General features: G+C 42.0%; 2 protein-coding genes across 4 annotated transcripts in view; one reads left to right on the top strand and one right to left on the bottom strand.

The window, feature by feature from the left end:
• Positions 1-937, bottom strand: part of LOC135100581 (kelch-like protein 2) — a 10,363-nt gene extending 9,426 nt beyond the window's left edge. Inside the window, exon 1 of one of the 3 annotated variants that reach the window (XM_064003666.1) lies at positions 756-937. Coding sequence is in view for 1 of the 3 variants with exons in the window: in XM_064003623.1 (XP_063859693.1) it covers positions 313-406 (94 nt within the window). In the remaining 2 variants the exon portion in view is untranslated. Of the gene's footprint in view, positions 1-312 lie in introns of all 3 variants that reach the window. The other 2 variants (XM_064003660.1, XM_064003623.1) reach the window with 2 other exon arrangements.
• A 942-nt stretch (positions 938-1,879) lies between these two features.
• LOC135100578 (pre-mRNA-processing-splicing factor 8) lies at positions 1,880-20,615 on the top strand. Its single transcript, XM_064003600.1, has 8 exons — positions 1,880-2,019; positions 7,001-7,241; positions 9,131-9,374; positions 10,676-10,930; positions 11,290-11,481; positions 11,636-11,962; positions 12,368-12,565; positions 14,283-20,615. The coding sequence occupies exons 2-8, from the start codon at positions 7,012-7,014 to the stop codon at positions 19,962-19,964; spliced, it is 7,128 nt and encodes a 2,375-aa protein (XP_063859670.1). The 5' UTR covers positions 1,880-2,019; positions 7,001-7,011; the 3' UTR covers positions 19,965-20,615.
• The last annotated feature ends 508 nt before the right edge of the window (positions 20,616-21,123 follow it).

The raw sequence follows: 21,123 nt of genomic DNA, 5'->3' as shown, positions 1-21,123 counted from the left end.
TTTTTCAAACTATTTTCAAAATGTTTCTCAAATGTTTGCAAATATTGTCTCCAAACAATGTTTTCTGGTGTGGACAGGCCTTGGGACAACTCAAAGGCCAAATACTCTATGATTGGCCGGGTTCTCATGGGTGTTTTTCACACTAATTAATATAGGAACCTTAAACTTTCACTGGGGTCATGAAGACCCTTGAAAACACTTGCAATGTTCACTAAAGTCTGTTAAAGATAATTTAGATAGACGTACGGTCTGAGAGCACGGTCAAGTTGGCCAGAGCACCTACTGGAGTGGAAGGACCGAAAGACTACGTACCATGGCAGAGGGAGGGGAGGCCGAAGGGTGGAGCACGGTGGAGGGCTCCTTGATCCTCACCCACTAAATTGCACGACCAGCACGGCGCACTCATGATAGCTAGCACATTAATTACGACTCATATTGTGATGGTGCTGGATACCTGGGTACAGACTGACACTCATTACATATCTACTTTGATGTAGAAATGTAAGATAGCGTGCAGTTTTCACTCTGAGCATCACCACCATCCCGTTCATTATTATAACCAGTTGTTGTTTTGTCTGTCAGCTGTCCGTTGGTGTCTGTACGTGACGGGTTAGCTGAATGAATGTAGTCTTTCCTCTTGTGTATCGACCAGATTTTTATCTCGTGTAATTAAAATGTTATTGTATCGTGTTGCAGATCACCTTTCGTGACCACAGTTCGCTCAATTTCCTATAATCCGCTGCCTTTCAACACACCTTCCTTCCTTCCTTCCTTACTGCCTCCCCTGCTCTTCTCTTTGTCTCCACACTGCTTTTCGCTACACGTCCACTTTACGCTTTCATAATTAGCAGTCAGCAGTTTATACTGAACCAATGTTTACTTTCAACTTATCAATTTCAGTAGCCTGTCCTGTCTTCCATGATAACTGTAGGTCGTTTTGTTTGTGTTTGGTATTCGTCATAGAAAACTGTTGCCGTTAATGGGTACACTGCATTAGCATGAGGATGAATGTTTCTTTTTTTTCTTTCTTTCTTTCTTTCTTTCTTTTTTTATGGTGACATTAATATTAGTGTCAGTTCTAAGAAGATTGAACTTGACATAAGATTCGAGTTGGGTTGATCTCTACAAAGTTTCAGTTTTACTGTCAATAAAAGAAAAATATAAGTTGCAGGAGTGCCGGTTTTCTGTTTGTTGCGTTTATTTCGCTTTTATTTTCGTGGTGACATAACTGGCATCAGTTTTAAGAACTAAGTTGATTTATAATGCTGTCAATAATAAATAAATAAATAAATAAATAAACTTGCAAGAGTGATTTCTGTTTGTTGTAACATGTAGGTATGTACTAGATAGGTAGGTAGTTAGCAGATATGGTAAATGTTCATTATAATACAGCGTTTTCGTAATATACTGTTATGGTATGTGTCTTTTTAACGACATAATATTAAGACAAATGTGTTTAGATACTAAATAACTAAACATTTAGTAAAGAGAACAAAAGTAAATAATAACTGAGTGAATAATGGTAGGTAAAATGAGAACATAAATTAATAATTAGTAAATAAAGCAAAGTAAATAAAATATGTTTTGATATAACACAATATGTTTTGGGTAGAAATACCAAATAAATGGTAAACTGACCAGAAAAAAAAACTAAAACAAGTAAAACAACAAATTAATAAACAATGAGCAGTAAAATTTTGTAAAAAAAACGAGAACATTAAATACGAAACAAAAATAATAATGTCAATACCAAATAACTAAACTTCGACAAAATAAAGAATAAAAAGGCAAAAAATCAAACAAACAACAATAAAAAGTAAAGATTGGAAACAAAGCGAGTTAATAGTAAATAAGAATAAACAAGTCGAATACAAACATGTGGATTTCTTGCGGCGCGTCCCCAAACGTTTAGGATTGGCGGCCATCTTGTCAACACAACACACGCCGCTTTGCTTGGCTGCAAGATACATCTCATCATTCCTGGAGGCGTAGTAACGAATGTCCATTGCGTGGTAGGAGGTGAGTGAATCCCTGGCGTGGTAGTGGAGGCTGTGGATTGGGTAGTGTAGTGACAGGCGGCGTGTGGAAAGTGATAAAGGAGTGTTATAGAAGGTGCCGCTTGTAGTCCTTTCATAACACTGGAATTGGCTTGTATACTTGTGTTGGGCCTTCTGGATAATAGTGGAGTGACAGCGTGTTTTCATCTGAGGGTTGGTCTAGGTGCACTTAACTTATTCATTTCACTGCTGGTCCCTTCATTGTGTAGGTCATGAGTTAAAGGAGGCACCGTATTTTGTCCAGATATTAATAGTGTCTGAGAATTAGTAGGCTAAGGTAAGGGTATTTAATTATACCTAGTATACGAATAGTTGTAGAGGAATGTAGAAAAGTGAATAAAAGATTAACAGTGAGATAAACAAATCCAGTGCCCTTATTAATTAATAAACATTTTGAAAGCTAAAAGTTACTCTCAAAGTATAAATTACTTTAAAAGTTGCTCCTAACTCCTAAAAAGACCCTCAAAGTTGCGAGTTTGCTCCTAGAAGTGCTCTCAAGGTGTGTGAAAGATAAAAAGTTAAGGAGGGAAGTTTGCTTTGCCAACAAAGGCAGAATACACGTACATCCATGCATACACATGTGTGTGTGTGTGATACACACACACACGTGTGTATGCATGTATGTACGTATATTGACAAAACAAACTTCCCTCTTTAACTCATGTAAGAGAGAGAGAGAGAGAGAGAGAGAGAGAGAGTGTGTGTGTGTGTGTGTGTGTGTGTGTGTGTGTGTATACAATGCACATGATATGTATGTATGTATGCTTAATTTAGATCGGTAACAATGTCTGCCTATACAGTCTTCTTTTGCTTGGAGGTCACTCCTGGATCATTTTTATCCTTTATTATATATTTTTTTTTAGTTCCTCTGTGAGGTTTACAAGGAGTAATGTTTCATAGCTGCACTAATTTCGGTATTTCTAGATAAGAAGTCTGTGCCTCCCATTCCACTCCCAACCCCTCAACCCCTCAAACAAGGTTGGGGGGAATCGTTTTTTTTTTTTGGGGGGGGATGAAAAATAAGTGGAATAAGGGTGTTAAAAACTCTAAGGAAATTTACCATAATATTTCAAATTTCCCTAGCCTGTCCTAGCCCCTAAAATCCTCCTGTTTGGACGTTAATCTAATCTAGCATGACCTAACCTAGCCGGTGGGGCTGCGTCCCCACTGGACACCCCCACTAGGATGTTAACCTAGCATAACCTAACCTAACCTAACCTGCCCTAGCATAACCTAAACTAATCTAACTTAATCTAGCATAATCTAACCTAATGAGGTACCTCAAAAATTATACTGTTATGCCTTACCAGTGTGGTGTGGAGATTCTCAGGGTGATGGAGGTGGATACAGTTTGGCAGCTTCCTTAATAAACACATGGAACCTCTTCCTTATGCCTGTATATCACATCTTAACCATTGCTGTTGCTAAATACTTCACGTAGTGACTTTTTTTTACCTGCTGAACACTAGCACTGTTTGCTTCACCTCCCCCCACAAGGTAGTCACATTAACAAATGACAGTGAGCCTCAGAACACCTGACACATCTCCAAAACAAATGAAAAGTGTAACTGAACCTACCTTGGAAAGTCATAATTGGCGGCCCCAGGAATGGCCTCATGAGTGGCAGCGCATGATTGGAGGGATCATCTGTATAGATACCATGAAATCCTAATATGCCGCTACCCACAAATCCCAGTTATAAACAAAAGGAAATAATTTCAGTGTTTACTCTTGACTGGTGCAGAGCTCACTGGACTTAGAAAATATCATATTTCTCCACACACTCAAGTGGTATTACAGCCATACTAGACATGTACCCCCCAGTTTTTTTACATTTATGGCAAGGTTACTGGCAAGGTCTCCATGACACGTGAGTTTTGTGCTTGTAGGTCCTAATTTCTTTCACTCTGGAATTGACTGCTGTCCTCTGCATCCAGCTTAAGGCCATGTGGCATGTTGGCCCAGCAGGGAGAATGGTGCTTTGCTTACATCTGCCAAATTATCAGCATGTCTGTAAATTATATATGTTGCTCTTAATAATGCTCTAGAATTACTTAGATATATCCAAGATTAATTCACAAACATAAACTACTACCAAAAGAGCAACATCTTATTACCTATATTTGATTTAAAATAATATTGCTACATTTAGAAAAGCCACTACTTTCGTGGCATTTCTTTTGCTTTTAGGAGAAACTTCTAGGAGCAAAGTTAAGGATAAAAGCACTCCTAGGATTGCTCCTAGGAGTAATTATTAATATGGGCCCAGACAATGTAGCAGAAATATTACTGTAGGTAAATTTTTACTGTTTCACCAGTCTCTCTATTCCCGCTGAAACTATTATGTTCTGGTAGTTTTCAGCCAGTTTTGAATGAATCTTCATTTTGTCTTTTCCTGCAAATCATTATAGTGCTTTTACTCCTGGAAGAAAGTTTGGGTGTTGGCTGAGGAGGGGAGTTCCCTGTGAGCTGCATTGCCGTGTCTCTTCAGGACCAAGTATCAGTTTAATACCTTGATGGAAAGAACCTCCCCCCCACCCCCATCTCTCTCTCTCTCTCTCTCTCTCTCTCTCTCTCTCTCTCTCTCTCTCTCTCTCTCTCTCTCTCTCTCTCTCTCTCTCTCTCTCTCTCTCTCTCTCTCTCTCTCTCTCTCTCTCTCAGTATTTTATGATACTATGTGAATAATTTTATTATAATTTATTTGTTCATGGTAATTGTTTCACATAATCTCGATATGGGGCAGAGCAGATTCATCACACTGTCATCTCATTCACATGAGTGCCTTTGGCTGTTGGAGCTATTGCTCTGGAGGATGCAATGATAGGACCTCTATTGGCCATTCTCTTCTAAAAATATCTATTTTTGTTGTAAATAATTTCTTTCTCCTGGCTGTGAAGAACATCTGAGCACTTGAGATTTGCTCCCATTGTGGGAGTATCTCTTGAGAGGCAGAGCCACCCCACTCTCTGACTTGAGTCACCTGACCCTACCAATAAGCACCCGAGGCACTCAACTTAAATGACAACACCACAGAGATATGTTGTCAAAATAATTAATTAATGTTGTGATATTTATGTAAAAAAAAACAGACTATTTATTATCTTAAAACCCGAACCATTCATAGCACTGCATGGTTTGATTAGCTAAATAATCCACACTTAATACTTTAATTTCAATAAAAAATGAAAATAACCAATTTATTTAAGATAAATTGTGTGATGTAGCAGAGTAGCGAATGGGGCTTGGCCAATACCTAAGTGTTCCAAGAATAAAAAGAGCATAGTTTTTATTTTCTACCCATGACCACCATCAGAAACTAATATTTTTGCGGTAAAAATGAAATGCAGTTTAATAAAATCTACCAGAAAAAAAATAGTTTCATCCTCACAAATAAGTAACAGTAACTCACAATGTTCCTCCCTCCAAGAGGGATGGCTGCCACTTGCCCATGGTCGCCATCTGTCTGTCACCACCACCATCACCCACCTAACCCAACAATGAAACTAACCTAATGCAACCAAATTAACTTAACCTAACCTAACCAGACTAACATACCTAAACCTAACCTAACTAAACTAATCAAACTTAATCAAAGTTACCTAACCTAACTGGTAAGGCTAAAAAATTAATATGAAGTTGTTATTTTATTTATCTTCATAAAATTTGATGCTACACTGGAAATAATCGAGGCAACCCCCACTGCCAACAGACATCTTCCTCAGACTAATTCAGATATTTCAAATTGAGTCGCTTCTTCCACAGGATGAAATAAAAACATTGTGCTTGACTAGTGGATGCATTCTCAAACAAAAGAACCAATAACTGTCACAAATTTTGTGCTTGTGCAGCAGATGGTATATATGCATGCACAGACACACATCTTCATTGGTTAGATCAGTGCCTGCTTATCCATTCCACACGAGGGATGCATCACTTCCTATCGTTGTCACGGTACCAAATTTTCCAATTTTATTTAAGTGTCTGTAAGTTGTGGAAGATATAACATATTGCATTACATTCAGCAATCACAATACTGCAGATACAGTAAGTATTAACCTTGGAGAAAAATGCTAACTTGATTTCAATATTTCAGTGAAGTTGTTACCTTATTTATCTTTTTAAAATCTGGAAATGCAATGGAAATGATCAAGGCAACACCCACCACATCTTCCTCAGACTAATTCAGATTGGACTGCTGCTTCCTCTACAAGATGAAATAAAACATTGTGATTGGCTAAATTAATTCAGCATTTTTTAATTGATAAGCAGCTGTATTCTCCTACAAAAGAATCAATCACCACAACTAATTTCTGTCTGATGAGAAGGTTAAGAAAAGCCATGTTGAGACTGGTGAAAGAGTAAAAGAATACCATGTTCTCTATGTAACACTGCCATTTTATTCAAGGGCTAGATTAAGTTTACATTCCATTGTTTAGTTTCACTGCAAATCCCTTAGTTTTGTAGTTTGCGACTTGAAAAGGCATCATATTTTTTTCCTGGAAATAAAGTCACTGTCCTGATATCAGTAGCAAGGCTAAAGTTATTTCCATCATCTATGTGTGCCTCTTCTCAGTCTCATGTCTGCAGCATTTGATTTTGATTATAGTAAGGTATATATTCTTTTACTCTTTCAACAGTCTCAACATTGCTTTTCTTACCCTTCTCATCAGTTAGAACTTCTTATTCTGAGTAATTTGAACCTGATTTATACCCCCAGCAAATTATTTATAATCCAGTCATCAATTTTTAAAGATTTATCTGTTTTTTTTGGGAAGCAAGCTCTCTCACTTTCACGACAACGCTCAGAAGTGACACACCCACATGTTTAGTGAAAGAGTGAAAATTTACCAACTCTCCATTACTTCCTGCAGCATGCTTATTTGCAAATAGTCAAGGGAAATGGGGACATGGTTTTATTGAAGGTTTTCTTTTTTATTTCCCAGACAAGTGAGAGATGGCGCTGCCGCCATATCTCATCCCGGGCAGCCCATGGGCCTACATGGCACAGCAGCAGGCCCAGCTTGCAGCTGCCCAGGCTCAGGCTGCCCATGCCCAGATGCATGCACACTTCCAGGCCCAGGCACAGGCCCACACTGCCCAGGCCCAGGCCATCCCCCGCCCCCAGGCTGGCCCCCCACCTGTGGAGAATGTCTCCCTGGAGAAGATGCAGGAGAAGGCACGAAGGTAAGCTGATCAAACTTGTTGGGGAGAATGTGTGGATGTGACATGGAAGCAAGTGGGTGACTAAGGAAGTGAACTTGTGAACCCTCTCATACACCACAAAGTTTCATAAGTTTTCTTTCCAATACCTCTTCTGTTGGCAGGTATTTGTGGCCTCTGCATGCCTTGCAAAACTTTGATTTAGAAGCAGTTTTCTTTCCTTTGAAACTCATAAGTAGGCATGCACTGTATATCACTAAATTAACAAAGAGTAATACCAGTATTTTTTTCCTTCAAAAATAAAATAAAAAATAAAAAATAAAAAGATGCTCACAACCTTGTAACTTTTTTTCTCTTGAACATTGTGTGCTGCATACAGCATCATCTTGTGAGCTTTACAGTGGTATGGTTGTCATTGTGATGTGTCAATTAGATCTCAAGTAAATAAAGAAAACTAAAATCAGCATTTATCCTGGATTACGTGCAGGCAGCCTTAGTCACAGGCTGAAACTCACAAATTATCTACTGTATTTTGTGATGTAGAAGACACACTTTTTTACACAGAAAGGACCCAAAAAAATAACCATGCGTCTTCTTCAGTGAATGTCAACTCATACAATTGTTTTTCTCTCTCTCTCTCTCTCTCTCTCTCTCTCTCTCTCTCTCTCTCTCTCTCTTCTCTCTCTCTCTCTCTCTCTCTCTCCTCTCTCTCTCTCTCTCTCCTCTCTCTCTCTCTCTCTCTCTCTCTCTCTCTCTCTCCAAGGAAAATTGTGTATTTTATTTACCTGAACTTACTGTTATGGTTAACTAGCAGCAGCACCATATTAGCTTTCCCTGACAACACTGGGCCACTAGACTAGATGCACAGCTCTCATTCTTTAATTCACCTCACTTGCTGACTGGCCAACTCGAACTATTGCCATTTACAATTCTTTGTATACCATAAATATTTAAGTAAGTGAAATTTAATGAAAACATAGGCTGAGGAGCATTACTGAATGTAGATAACGAATAGCGAGTGTGTTCTTGTGTGACAATGATTGTATATCGGGTCAGTTGTGCTTGTTTCTCTCTCTCTCTCTCTCTCTCTCTCTCTCTCTCTCTCTCTCTCTCTCTCTCTCTCTCTCTCTCCTCTCTCTCTCTCTCTCTCTCTCTCTCTCTCTCTCTCTCTCTCTCTCTCTCTCTCTCTCTCTCTCTCTCACCTTGAAATCTCCTTCCTAAAACAGAGTGCATCTTTGACAATGCATCATCTATGCCACAGAATATGGTAATAGACAGTCTATTCTGGGAACCATCAGCATTACCAGTTCTTTACTTTTTTTAAACTTATGTTCATCTTTGATGCACACACCAGAAAATTTATTTTTAACTAAATTAATAAGTTTTGACACACCTTGTGTGTCAGTGTAGTTTTGCATGAAGACTTTGACACATGTGTCTGGTGTGTGAATGAGATAATGGGTGCAACGGATAATGTGGCTGATGAGTTGTTGAATCAAAGTATGATTTTGAATGACTTCTTGGAGCGAATGAGTCATGGATGGCATGCAGGAGGAATTAGCTGAATTTGAGAATAGAATTATTCCAAGCTGAACTAGTTTCATTCTAACTTCTTTGAGTCTTTACTACCACAAAGGCCTTCAGGAGAGTTTTGAAAGATAATTTTAACTTTCTGCTTATGGTTATTTAAGCATCGGAAAAAGTCTGTTTTCATGCCACCTGATAGACTGGACAACATTTTACCACTTCTCCATCCCTTTCTTATGTTTACACTGAAGCCCTCTCATTTTTTTCTGGTGTTTCCTTCCATGTGCCATATCATCTTATTGCACCTTTCACCCCTTCATACTTAATGAGAATTACATCCATCTAATGTATGTGCTTTGATCTCACATGACTTATTTCACCAACAGATGGCAGCAGCTACACAACAAGAAATATGCTGAGAAGCGCAAGTTTGGCTTTGTTGATGTGCAGAAGGAGGAGATGCCGCCGGAGCACATCCGCAAGATCATCCGTGACCATGGAGACATGTCGAGCCGCAAGTACCGGCATGACAAAAGGGTGTACCTGGGCGCTCTCAAATTCATGCCTCATGCTGTTCTCAAGCTCCTTGAAAACATGCCAATGCCCTGGGAGCAGATCAGAGATGTGCAGGTGTGTTTTGTGGTTGCAGTAACGTTACTTTTTATCATTCAAGGTGCTAAGGCATCTTAGGAACTCAATACTTTGGATTATAGGAAGGAGGTGAAACATTTTCATCGTCAGAATTCACCAATTTATGCTTAGTGGTCTAATACTCACTCATATATTTATAATGGACTACTGTCAGTGACATTGGTAGTCATGATGTATGCTGGCACATGCAAATGCAGTTACCCTTTGGTTTGGTGTACTGGGTGAGCTTTTATGAGATGTAAATTTTTTCTAAAAGTGCAGCTTTGAGAAACAAAGATAGGAATAAGAGATGAGAAAAAACAAAGATAGGAATAAGAGATGAATTGATTAATTGAGGCGCGCGGCGCAACAACGACGTAACCGAGAAATGGAAGTTTCGAGAAAAACGCGCTCAAAGTTAAACACTGATTGCGCACAATAGGATACCCTTAAATAAGTAAGTATTATACATCATTTGAAAGGTCTTGGGTAGTTCTGTTTGGGGATGTAGGTTTCGAAGTGATAGGTGACGATTTTGGGTGGATGACTTACGCGTTAATTAACGCATATACCGTAGGTAATAATTTTTTTTCCCGATATTGTTTTCATTTGTTAATAATGTGTTAGAGCCTATTACACATAGTATTAGGTGAAAGTTTCATGAAGATTGGTACATAAATACATTTTTTATGAATTTTTTTCCGAGCGTGCGTCTGTGCTCGGGCGTGTTAAAGGGCAGAGTGGATGAGCACATGGTGAGTGTGTTGTCACCATGGCAACGGCGCTGGTAAACATGGCAGCGGTGCTGTGATTGGCTCGCCCGCGCCGGGCGGCTGCAACCGCGCCGCTGATTGGCCATACGCACGTGAGGCTGGGAGGAGCAGGTTGCGTCGTTGTTGTACCGCTTTCGAGATGTTAGTCCAGAGAAATTTTCTCCGCACTACGCTCGACTTTGAGCCTTAGTACAGGTGCTTAGATGGTCGAATATGACTTGGCCGACATCACCACGAGACTTTTACACCCTTCTACCACACGGAGCAGGCAAAAACACGAAATCTCAAATTTCACGGTTACGTCGTTGTTGCGCCGCGCGCCTCAATTGATTTCACTTAGTGTTTTGACAAGGAGATTATGTAATGCAACATGTGAAAACATTCAGTAAAAAAATAAATGTACAATAAGGCTGCAATGCCAAAATTAGTCAAGGTAAGGATACAAAAAATATTTAAATCTCTTTGTTTGAAGACCTCAAACCACCACTGGAGTGTCTCATAAAGCTTGTGTGATTCCTTCCTGGACAGGTGCTGTACCACATCACAGGTGCCATCACGTTTGTCAATGAGATCCCGTGGGTGATTGAGCCAGTGTACATCTCCCAGTGGTCAACCATGTGGATGATGATGAGGAGAGAGAAGAGGGACCGTCGTCACTTCAAGCGCATGAGATTCCCACCCTTTGATGATGAGGAGCCGCCCCTGGACTTTGCAGACAATGTGCTGGACGTGGAGCCCCTTGAGGCTATCCAGATGGAGCTAGACCCAGAGGAAGATGTGGAGGTGAGGAGCTCAAGGCTAACTGGATGGGGCCAAGATATCATCCTGTGTCCTGATTGTTTATTTATTCATTTGTTTTGTCCCTTTGCTTCTCCATTTTATGCCAAGTTTGTATCAAATGAGTTGGAGTGAAATAAGAGAGATATTGAAGCTTATGCATGTCACAACAGTTGTCACTATAACTGAAAGGTATTCTATTTAAAACAGTTGCCTTGCTTCATCTAGCACTTACTTTTAGCAATAAAGTTATATTTATATCTCTTTACTTTTCTAGAAATAATGCTGGTGTTATTACCTTTGCTAAAATTAATATTGTTCTTTTATTGTCATTCATTGAGTTCATGGGTTTCTCGTGTTCCCAGGTTGCTGACTGGTTCTACGAGCACAAACCCTTGATAGACACCAAACATGTCAATGGCCCCACCTACCGCAAGTGGCGCCTCACCCTGCCCCAGATGGCAACTCTGTACCGTCTGGCAAACCAGTTGCTCACTGATGTCTGTGACAACAACTACTTTTACCTCTTTGATCTGAAGTCTTTCTTCACAGCAAAAGTTCGTTTCTATCTTTATTGTATTATGCTCACTGTACTTCTGGGTCTTGTTGCTTGAAATATCCCAAGGATTTGCATGCCATCTCTAAGTTTATGCATATATAATAGCATTTTGACATTTTACTACATGAAATGATGTAGACTTGTTTCCACAGGCCCTGAACATGGCACTGCCTGGAGGTCCCAAATTTGAGCCATTGATCAAAGATATGAACCCAGCAGATGAAGACTGGAACGAGTTCAATGACATCAACAAGATCATTGTTAGGCATCAGGTGCGCACAGAATATCGCATTGCATTCCCTTATCTGTTCAACAACATGCCACAGTATGTTCACCTGAGCTGGTACCACACCCCTGTGGTGCTCTACATCAAGACAGAGGACCCAGATCTGCCTGCCTTCTACTTTGACCCACTCATCAACCCTATCTCCCACCGCAACACTGTCAAGGGCGAGGTGTTGCTGCCTGATGATGATGAGGTGAGCAGAGGTGTCTAGATGGCTTTGGTACACACAAATTCATTTAATTGTTGCATCATACATCATGTGGTTTTCTTCCTTTAGTTTGTGTTTGAATCCATAAGTGGTAATAATTTGGAATTTTTATCTTTCACAGTATAGCCTTAATTCACACAGTAGAAAATAGGTATATGGGATATAAGATAAAAAGTTATGACCTTGCAATCCCATAAGTCAGCATGGTGTGGTGTATTGCATAATCATTGGGGAAAACCTTCATCCTGCAGTGGAATCATATAAGTTGATAATTATAAACAGAGGGAAGAAAATGGAAATGGGATAATTATAAATCAAGGGAAGAAAAATAGGAATGGGAATCAAATTTAGAGTAAGCTTCTGTTTTTTACCTTAGCCCTTTCCTGACAGGAATTTGAGTTGCCAGAAGGTGTTGACTCTCTTCTGAAGGAGTGGCAGTTGTATGATGATGCAACAGCAAATGGCATAGCTCTCCTGTGGAGCCCCCGGCCCTTCAACATGCGCTCAGGCACCATGAGGCGGGCCATCGATGTGCCCCTTGTGAAGATGTGGTACAGGGAGCACTGTCCACCAGGTCAACCAGTGAAGGTAATCGTTCCGTGTACTCACTTGACACTTTGACAAGGGTCATCTAAGAATTATTAAGTGTTAGCCTTTAGATTTGAATCATGAACCTCAGCTGTACTAAGCATGAGGATATACATATGAGCCATAGGGATTGAGCTTCTGTGTTTAGCATTTTTTATCAATATATCTATGTGCTTGTCTGACATTCTCGCAAAGAGGAGGAGCTGAGACAGCATTCTCTCTCTCTCTCTCTCTCTCTCTCTCTCTCTCTCTCTCTCTCTCTCTCTCTCTCTCTCTCTCTCTCTCTCTCTCTCTCTCTCTCTCTCTCTCTCTCTCTCTCTCTCTCTCTCTCTCTCTCTCTCTCTCTCTCTCTCTCTCTCTCTCTCTCTAAACAAACATTTAAGATCCCAAGATCGAAATCTCCATTAGCTTGTTAGGTTCAGAGGACTGTTAGTGATAAGGAGAGACGCATAAAAACAGCTGTTTGGTTGGCTGCATTTTGGGAAGAGAATTTTGCAGAAGATAGAGGTTTGAAAAGTTAAGTTTGTTAAATGAGGTGTCAAGTTAGATTTTTTTTTTTTTTTTTTTTTTTTTTTTTTTTTAATGTAGGACACTGGCCAAGAGCAACAAAAATTCAATAAAAAAAATATGCCCACTGAAATGCCAGTCCCGTAAAAGGGTCAAAGCAGTGGTCAAAAAATTGATGAATAAGTGTTTTGAAACCTCCCTCTTGAAGGAATTCAAGTTATAGGAAGGTGGAAATACAGAAGCAGGCAGGGAGTTCCACAGTTTACCAGAGAAAGGGATGAATGATTGAGAATACTGGTTAACTCTTGCGTTAGAGTGGTGGACAGAATAGGAGTAAGAGAAAGAAGAAAGTCTTGTGCAGCGAGGACACGGGAGGAGGGGAGGCATGCAATTAGCAAGATCAGAAGAGCAGTTAACATGAAAATAGCGGTAAAAGACAGCTAGATATGCAACATTGCGGTGGTGAGAGAGAGGCTGAAGACAGTCAGTTTGAGGAGAGGAGTTGATGAGACGAAAAGCTTTTGATTCCACCCTGTCTAGAAGAGCAGTATGAGTGGAACCCCCCCCCAGACATGTGAAGCATACTCCATACATGGACAGATAAGGCCCTTGTACAGAGTTAGCAGCTGGGGTGGTGAGAAAAACTGGCGGAGATGTCTCAGAACGCCTAACTTCATAGAAGTTGTTTTAGCTAGAGATGAGATGTGAAGTTTCCAGTTCAGATTATAAGTAAAGGATAGACCGAGGATGTTCAGTGTAGAAGAGGGGGGCAGTTGAGTGTCATTGAAGAAGAGGGTATAGTTGTCTGGAAGGTTGTGTCGAGTTGATAGATGGAGGAATTGAATTTTTGAGGCATTGAACAATACCAAGTTTGCTCTGCCCCAATCAGAAATTTTAGAAAGATCAGAAGTCAAGCGTTCTGTGGCTTCCCTGCGTGAAATGTTTACCTCCTGAAGGGTTGGATTGAAAGAGACATGATTGAATGGGAGACTAATTTTTTAAGTCAGCATGTACATTATGAGAATATGTAAAGGAAAACTGTGATAGAGAAGATTATTTAAAAAAAAATTGTGACTAAGACAGTTGTGGAATTTTTTATTGTAGTCACTGTTTTGAGAGCCTCATGAGGCAGCAGTGACAGAAAAGTGTGAGGTAAGTGATTTTCCCATCCAAGTTGCTAGGAGTCATTGGTATGGCTTTTTTTCTACAGGTGCGCGTGTCATACCAGAAGCTGCTGAAGTACTACGTGCTCAATGCCCTCAAGCACCGACCTCCCAAAGCCCAGAAGAAGCGCTACCTGTTCCGCTCCTTCAAGGCCACCAAGTTCTTCCAGACGACAACGCTGGACTGGGTGGAGGTGGGCCTGCAGGTCTGCCGGCAGGGCTACAACATGCTCAACCTCCTCATCCATCGCAAGAATCTCAACTATCTTCACTTGGACTACAACTTCAACCTCAAGCCTGTCAAGACCCTCACCACTAAGGAACGTAAGAAGTCCAGGTTCGGCAATGCTTTCCATCTGTGCCGTGAGATCCTCCGTCTTACTAAGCTGGTGGTGGATGCCCATGTGCAGTACCGGCTCAACAATGTTGATGCCTTCCAGCTGGCAGATGGTCTCCAGTATATTTTTGCTCATGTTGGCCAGCTGACTGGGATGTATCGCTACAAGTACAAGCTCATGAGGCAGATCCGTATGTGCAAGGATCTCAAGCATGTCATCTACTACAGGTTCAACACAGGACAGGTGGGTAAAGGCCCTGGGTGTGGCTTCTGGGCCCCTGGATGGAGGGTGTGGCTCTTTTTCATGAGAGGCATCACCCCTCTGCTGGAGCGGTGGCTTGGGAATCTTCTCTCCCGTCAGTTTGAGGGTCGCCACAGCAAGGGTGTGGCCAAGACAGTCACCAAACAGCGGGTGGAGTCACACTTTGATCTAGAGCTTCGTGCTTCTGTCATGCATGATATCCTGGACATGATGCCAGAAGGGATCAAGCAGAACAAGGCTCGTACTATCCTCCAGCATCTCTCTGAGGCTTGGAGGTGCTGGAAAGCCAACATCCCCTGGAAGGTTCCTGGCCTGCCTACTCCTATTGAAAACATGATCCTCCGCTATGTCAAGATGAAAGCTGACTGGTGGACCAACACAGCCCACTACAACCGTGAGCGCATCCGCCGTGGAGCAACAGTGGACAAGACAGTGTGTAAGAAGAACATGGGAAGGCTCACTCGCCTGTACCTCAAGTCAGAGCAGGAGCGTCAACACAACTACCAGAAGGATGGACCATACATTAGTCCTGAGGAAGCTGTAGCCATCTACACCACCACTGTGCATTGGCTGGAGTCTCGCCGCTTTGCCCCCATTCCCTTTCCTCCACTTTCCTACAAGCATGACACCAAGCTGCTCATCCTAGCCCTGGAGAGACTCAAGGAAGCCTACAGTGTCAAATCCCGCCTCAACCAGTCACAGCGAGAGGAGCTCGGACTGATTGAACAAGCCTATGACAACCCTCACGAGGCCTTGTCACGCATCAAGCGTCATCTTCTGACTCAGCGAGCCTTCAAGGAAGTTGGCATAGAGTTTATGGATCTTTACAGCCACCTGATCCCTGTGTATGATGTAGAGCCTCTAGAGAAGATCACAGATGCATACTTAGATCAGTATCTGTGGTATGAAGCAGACAAGCGTCGCCTCTTCCCACCATGGGTGAAGCCTGGGGACTCTGAACCTCCACCACTGTTGGTTTACAAGTGGTGCCAGGGAATCAACAATCTCACAGATGTCTGGGATACAGCAGATGGAGAGTGCAATGTCATGCTGGAGTCCAAATTTGAGAAGCTGTATGAGAAGATTGACTTGACGCTGCTCAACAGACTGCTGCGTCTCATTGTTGACCACAACATTGCAGATTACATGACAGCCAAGAATAACGTGGATATCAACTACAAGGACATGAACCACACTAATCGTTATGGCATCATCCGAGGTCTTCAGTTTGCTTCTTTCATCGTCCAGTACTATGGCCTGGTGATGGATCTCCTTGTGCTGGGTCTCAAGCGCTCAGCAGACATGGCTGGTCCTCCACAGATGCCCAATGACTTTCTTAACTTCCAGGACGTAGCCACAGAAACCCAGCACCCCATCCGCCTTTACTCCCGGTACATAGACCGGATTCATATCTTCTTCCGCTTCTCGGCTGAGGAGGCGAAAGACCTCATCCAGCGGTACCTAACAGAGCACCCAGATCCCAACAATGAGAACATCGTTGGCTACAACAACAAGAAGTGCTGGCCAAGAGATGCCCGGATGCGGCTCATGAAGCACGACGTCAACCTTGGCCGAGCAGTGTTCTGGGACATCAAGAATCGTCTGCCACGCTCAGTCACTACAGTAACATGGGAGAGTTCCTTTGTCTCTGTGTACTCCAAAGACAATCCCAACCTGCTGTTCAACATGTCTGGGTTTGAGTGCCGCATTCTGCCCAAATGCCGCATGACCCATGAAGAGTTCAAGCATAGAGATGGTGTCTGGAACCTGCAGAACGAGGTGACAAAGGAGAGGACATCCCAGTGTTTCTTGAGAGTGGATGATGAATCTATGCAGAGGTTCCACAATCGTGTCAGACAGATCCTTATGGCTTCTGGGTCAACAACTTTCACCAAAATTGTCAACAAGTGGAATACAGCTCTGATTGGCCTGATGACCTACTACAGGGAGTCTGTGGTAAACACACAGGAACTGCTGGACCTCCTGGTGAAATGTGAAAATAAGATTCAAACTCGTATCAAGATTGGCTTGAATTCCAAAATGCCTTCTAGGTTCCCTCCAGTTGTCTTCTACACTCCAAAGGAGTTAGGAGGCTTGGGTATGTTGTCCATGGGTCATGTTCTCATTCCTCAGTCTGACCTGCGTTGGAGCAAGCAGACAGATGTGGGCATCACTCACTTCAGATCTGGCATGAGTCATGATGAAGACCAGCTCATTCCAAACTTGTACAGGTACATCCAGCCATGGGAAACGGAATTCCTCGACTCACAGAGAGTGTGGGCTGAATATGCTCTTAAAAGACAAGAAGCCACAGCACAGAACCGCAGATTGACTCTTGAGGATCTGGAGGACTCCTGGGACCGAGGGATTCCAAGAATTAACACACTCTTCCAGAAAGATCGTCACACCCTGGCTTATGATAAAGGATGGCGCATCCGAACAGAGTTCAAACAGTACCAGGTGCTGAAACAGAATCCCTTCTGGTGGACACATCAGCGCCATGATGGTAAGCTGTGGAACCTGAACAACTACAGGACTGACATGATCCAGGCCCTTGGAGGTGTGGAGGGCATCCTGGAGCACACACTCTTCAAGGGAACATACTTTCCCACATGGGAAGGTCTCTTCTGGGAGAAAGCCTCAGGTTTTGAAGAGAGCATGAAGTATAAAAAACTGACCAATGCCCAAAGATCAGGTCTCAACCAGATCCCCAATCGTCGCTTCACTTTGTGGTGGTCACCCACAATCAACAGGGCAAATGTGTATGTGGGTTTCCAGGTGCAGCTTGACCTGACTGGCATTTTCATGCATGGCAAGATTCCCACACTGAAGATCTCTCTCATTCAGATATTCAGAGCTCACTTGTGGCAGAAAATCCATGAGTCTGTTGTCATGGATCTTTGTCAAGTGTTTGATCAGGAGCTGGATGCCCTGGAGATTGAGACGGTGCAAAAGGAAACCATCCATCCTCGAAAGTCATACAAGATGAACTCCTCCTGTGCTGACATTCTGCTCTTTGCAGCCTACAAATGGAACTATTCCAAACCTTCGCTCCTGGCAGACTCCAAGGACACCATGGATGGCTCCACCACACAGAAGTATTGGATTGATGTACAGCTCAGGTGGGGTGACTATGATTCCCATGATGTTGAGCGCTATGCTAGAGCAAAGTTCTTGGACTACACTACAGACAACATGTCTCTCTACCCATCTCCAACAGGTGTCTTGATTGCCATTGATTTAGCTTACAATCTACACAGTGCTTATGGTAACTGGTTCCCAGGAGCAAAGCCCTTAATACAGCAAGCTATGGCAAAAATCATGAAAGCCAACCCTGCCTTGTATGTATTGCGTGAGCGCATTCGTAAAGGTCTCCAGTTGTACTCCTCTGAACCTACTGAACCATACCTTTCCTCCCAGAACTATGGTGAACTTTTTTCCAATCAGATCATCTGGTTTGTTGATGATACAAATGTGTACAGAGTGACCATTCACAAAACATTTGAAGGTAACTTGACAACTAAACCCATCAATGGTGCCATTTTCATTTTCAACCCTCGCACAGGCCAGCTCTTCCTGAAAATCATCCACACCTCTGTGTGGGCTGGACAGAAACGTTTGGGTCAGCTGGCTAAGTGGAAGACTGCTGAGGAAGTTGCTGCCCTCATTCGGTCTTTACCTGTAGAGGAGCAACCTAAGCAGATCATTGTCACCAGGAAAGGCATGTTGGATCCTCTTGAGGTTCACTTGTTGGATTTCCCCAATATTGTCATCAAGGGTTCAGAGCTGCAGCTGCCCTTCCAGGCTTGCCTGAAGGTAGAAAAGTTTGGTGATCTGATCCTGAAGGCAACAGAGCCCCAGATGGTGCTCTTCAATCTGTATGATGACTGGTTAAAGAACATTTCATCATACACTGCTTTCTCCCGTCTCATCCTTATCTTGCGAGCCCTTCATGTCAACAATGACCGCACCAAGGTTCTGCTCAAGCCTGACAAGACCACAATTACAGAGCCTCACCATATCTGGCCCTCCCTTAGTGATGAAGACTGGGTCAAGGTAGAAGTGCAGCTTAAAGATCTCATTCTTGCAGATTATGGTAAAAAGAACAATGTAAATGTAGCTTCCCTTACACAGTCTGAGATCAGGGACATTATTCTGGGTATGGAAATCAGCGCTCCTTCAGCCCAGAGGCAACAGATTGCTGAAATTGAGAAGCAGACTAAGGAACAGTCCCAGCTCACAGCCACCACCACACGCACTGTTAACAAGCATGGTGATGAAATTATCACCTCTACCACTAGCAACTACGAGACCGCGACATTCAGCAGCAAAACTGAATGGCGAGTTAGGGCGATATCTGCCACCAACCTCCACCTGCGTACTAATTATATCTATGTTTCTTCAGATGACATCAAGGAAACTGGATTCACTTACATTTTACCAAAGAATGTTTTGAAGAAGTTTATCATTATCTCAGATCTGCGTACACAGATTGCAGGGTACCTGTATGGTGTGAGTCCTCCAGACAATCCTCAAGTGAAGGAGATCCGCTGCATTGTGATGCCACCCCAGTGGGGAACACATCAGATGGTTCACCTCCCACACAAGCTGCCAACGCATGAATTCCTGAATGAGCTTGAGCCTTTGGGATGGATTCACACTCAGCCCAATGAACTGCCTCAGCTCTCTCCTCATGACATCACCACCCATGCCACCGTCATGGCTGACAACAGCTCCTGGACAACAGACCGTACCATTGTCATCACCTGTTCCTTTACGCCAGGCTCCTGTTCTCTGCAGGCCTACAAGCTAACACCCTCTGGCTTTGAGTGGGGCCGTAACAACAAGGACATGGGCAATAACCCCAAAGGTTACTTACCTTCACACTATGAGAAGGTCCAGATGCTTCTCTCTGACCGCTTTCTAGGCCTTTTCATGACTCCGCTGCAAGGATCCTGGAATTACAACTTCATGGGAGTACGTCATGACCCTAACATGAAGTACGACCTTCAGCTGGCAAGTCCAAAAGAGTTTTACCATGAGGTCCACCGTCCTGCACACTTCCTTAACTTCTCTTCACTAGACGAGGCAGACACAGCTGGTGCAGATAGAGACAATGCCCTGGAGTAATCAGTTCCAATTGTGCTGTGAAAAGTCTTACTGCATCACTCACTACTAGTTCTCAGTGAATGTTCATCAAAGTTCAACATGAATAATGCACAGTTTCAGTGTGTATGTACAAAATATGGGTTGCCAAATTACTAGAGCTCTGATGAAAAGTGTGGTCTTACTTCCAATGATTTTGCTAGTACTTATGTTGAGTCATATTTCACTTCTAGGTGTGAATAATAATCTTTATTTTGGCTGTTATAATTTAGCAACCCTGTATGCTGGCAGATTATTAGAGGCAACAGTGGTTTGTGGGAAAGAAGAATGTGTTGCCATGAAATGTGATCAACTATTTTAACAGAGACATGGGAAAACTCATTAACTGGATGGCTGTGAAGTACACTGTCTCCTGCAGAGCTGCTGAGCTACTAAGCTCTCCTTCCCTGACATGTTTGATGGCATTTCATTGTAACTTTCTCATTAGTACGGGATATATTTTCCTTTTATTGATATTAGAAAGATAACATGGCATCTTGCCCGGGCTACATTCCTGTAAGGGGAATGGTATATAAATAGATTAGTTGCCTAAAATGTAATTCACTATGAGGAATGGTTTTCGTTGAAATGTTAACTTTGGCTCGTCATTCTTTTACAAAAATTTTATATAGAAAATTAGAAAGGACATTGATAAACACACTACTGCTAGTTACGGTTTTCGTGACATTTGCATGGAGAATTTTGAACGGTTGCTTGGTTTAAGTATATACTCGTATATATATATATATATATATATATATATATATATATATATATATATATATATATATATATATATATATATATATATATATATATATATATATATATATATATATATATATATATATATATATATATATATATATATATATATATATATAGTAGTCAGTACTGAATCTTGCATGTGTTGGCTATTGTTTCATCTGGTGCATTATGACTGAAGACCGACCTTCCGTGTGTCCGGAATGGAATGAAACCTTAAGGATACAAAGTTCTTCATGTGATCAAGTACTCGCTATGAACTTCAAGCAACTCTTCAGTGCCCACTTCATGATGATTGGTTTCCTCCTCTCCCACACTACTGTTGCCTCAGAGCATTAGTAACGGTGTCTGTCAGCTTTTAAATATATTACGGATTTCT

The sequence above is a fragment of the Scylla paramamosain genome, chromosome 1, assembly GCF_035594125.1.
Source record: "Scylla paramamosain isolate STU-SP2022 chromosome 1, ASM3559412v1, whole genome shotgun sequence".
NCBI lineage: Eukaryota > Metazoa > Arthropoda > Malacostraca > Decapoda > Portunidae > Scylla > Scylla paramamosain.
This window is presented reverse-complemented; position numbering and strand designations above follow the sequence as displayed.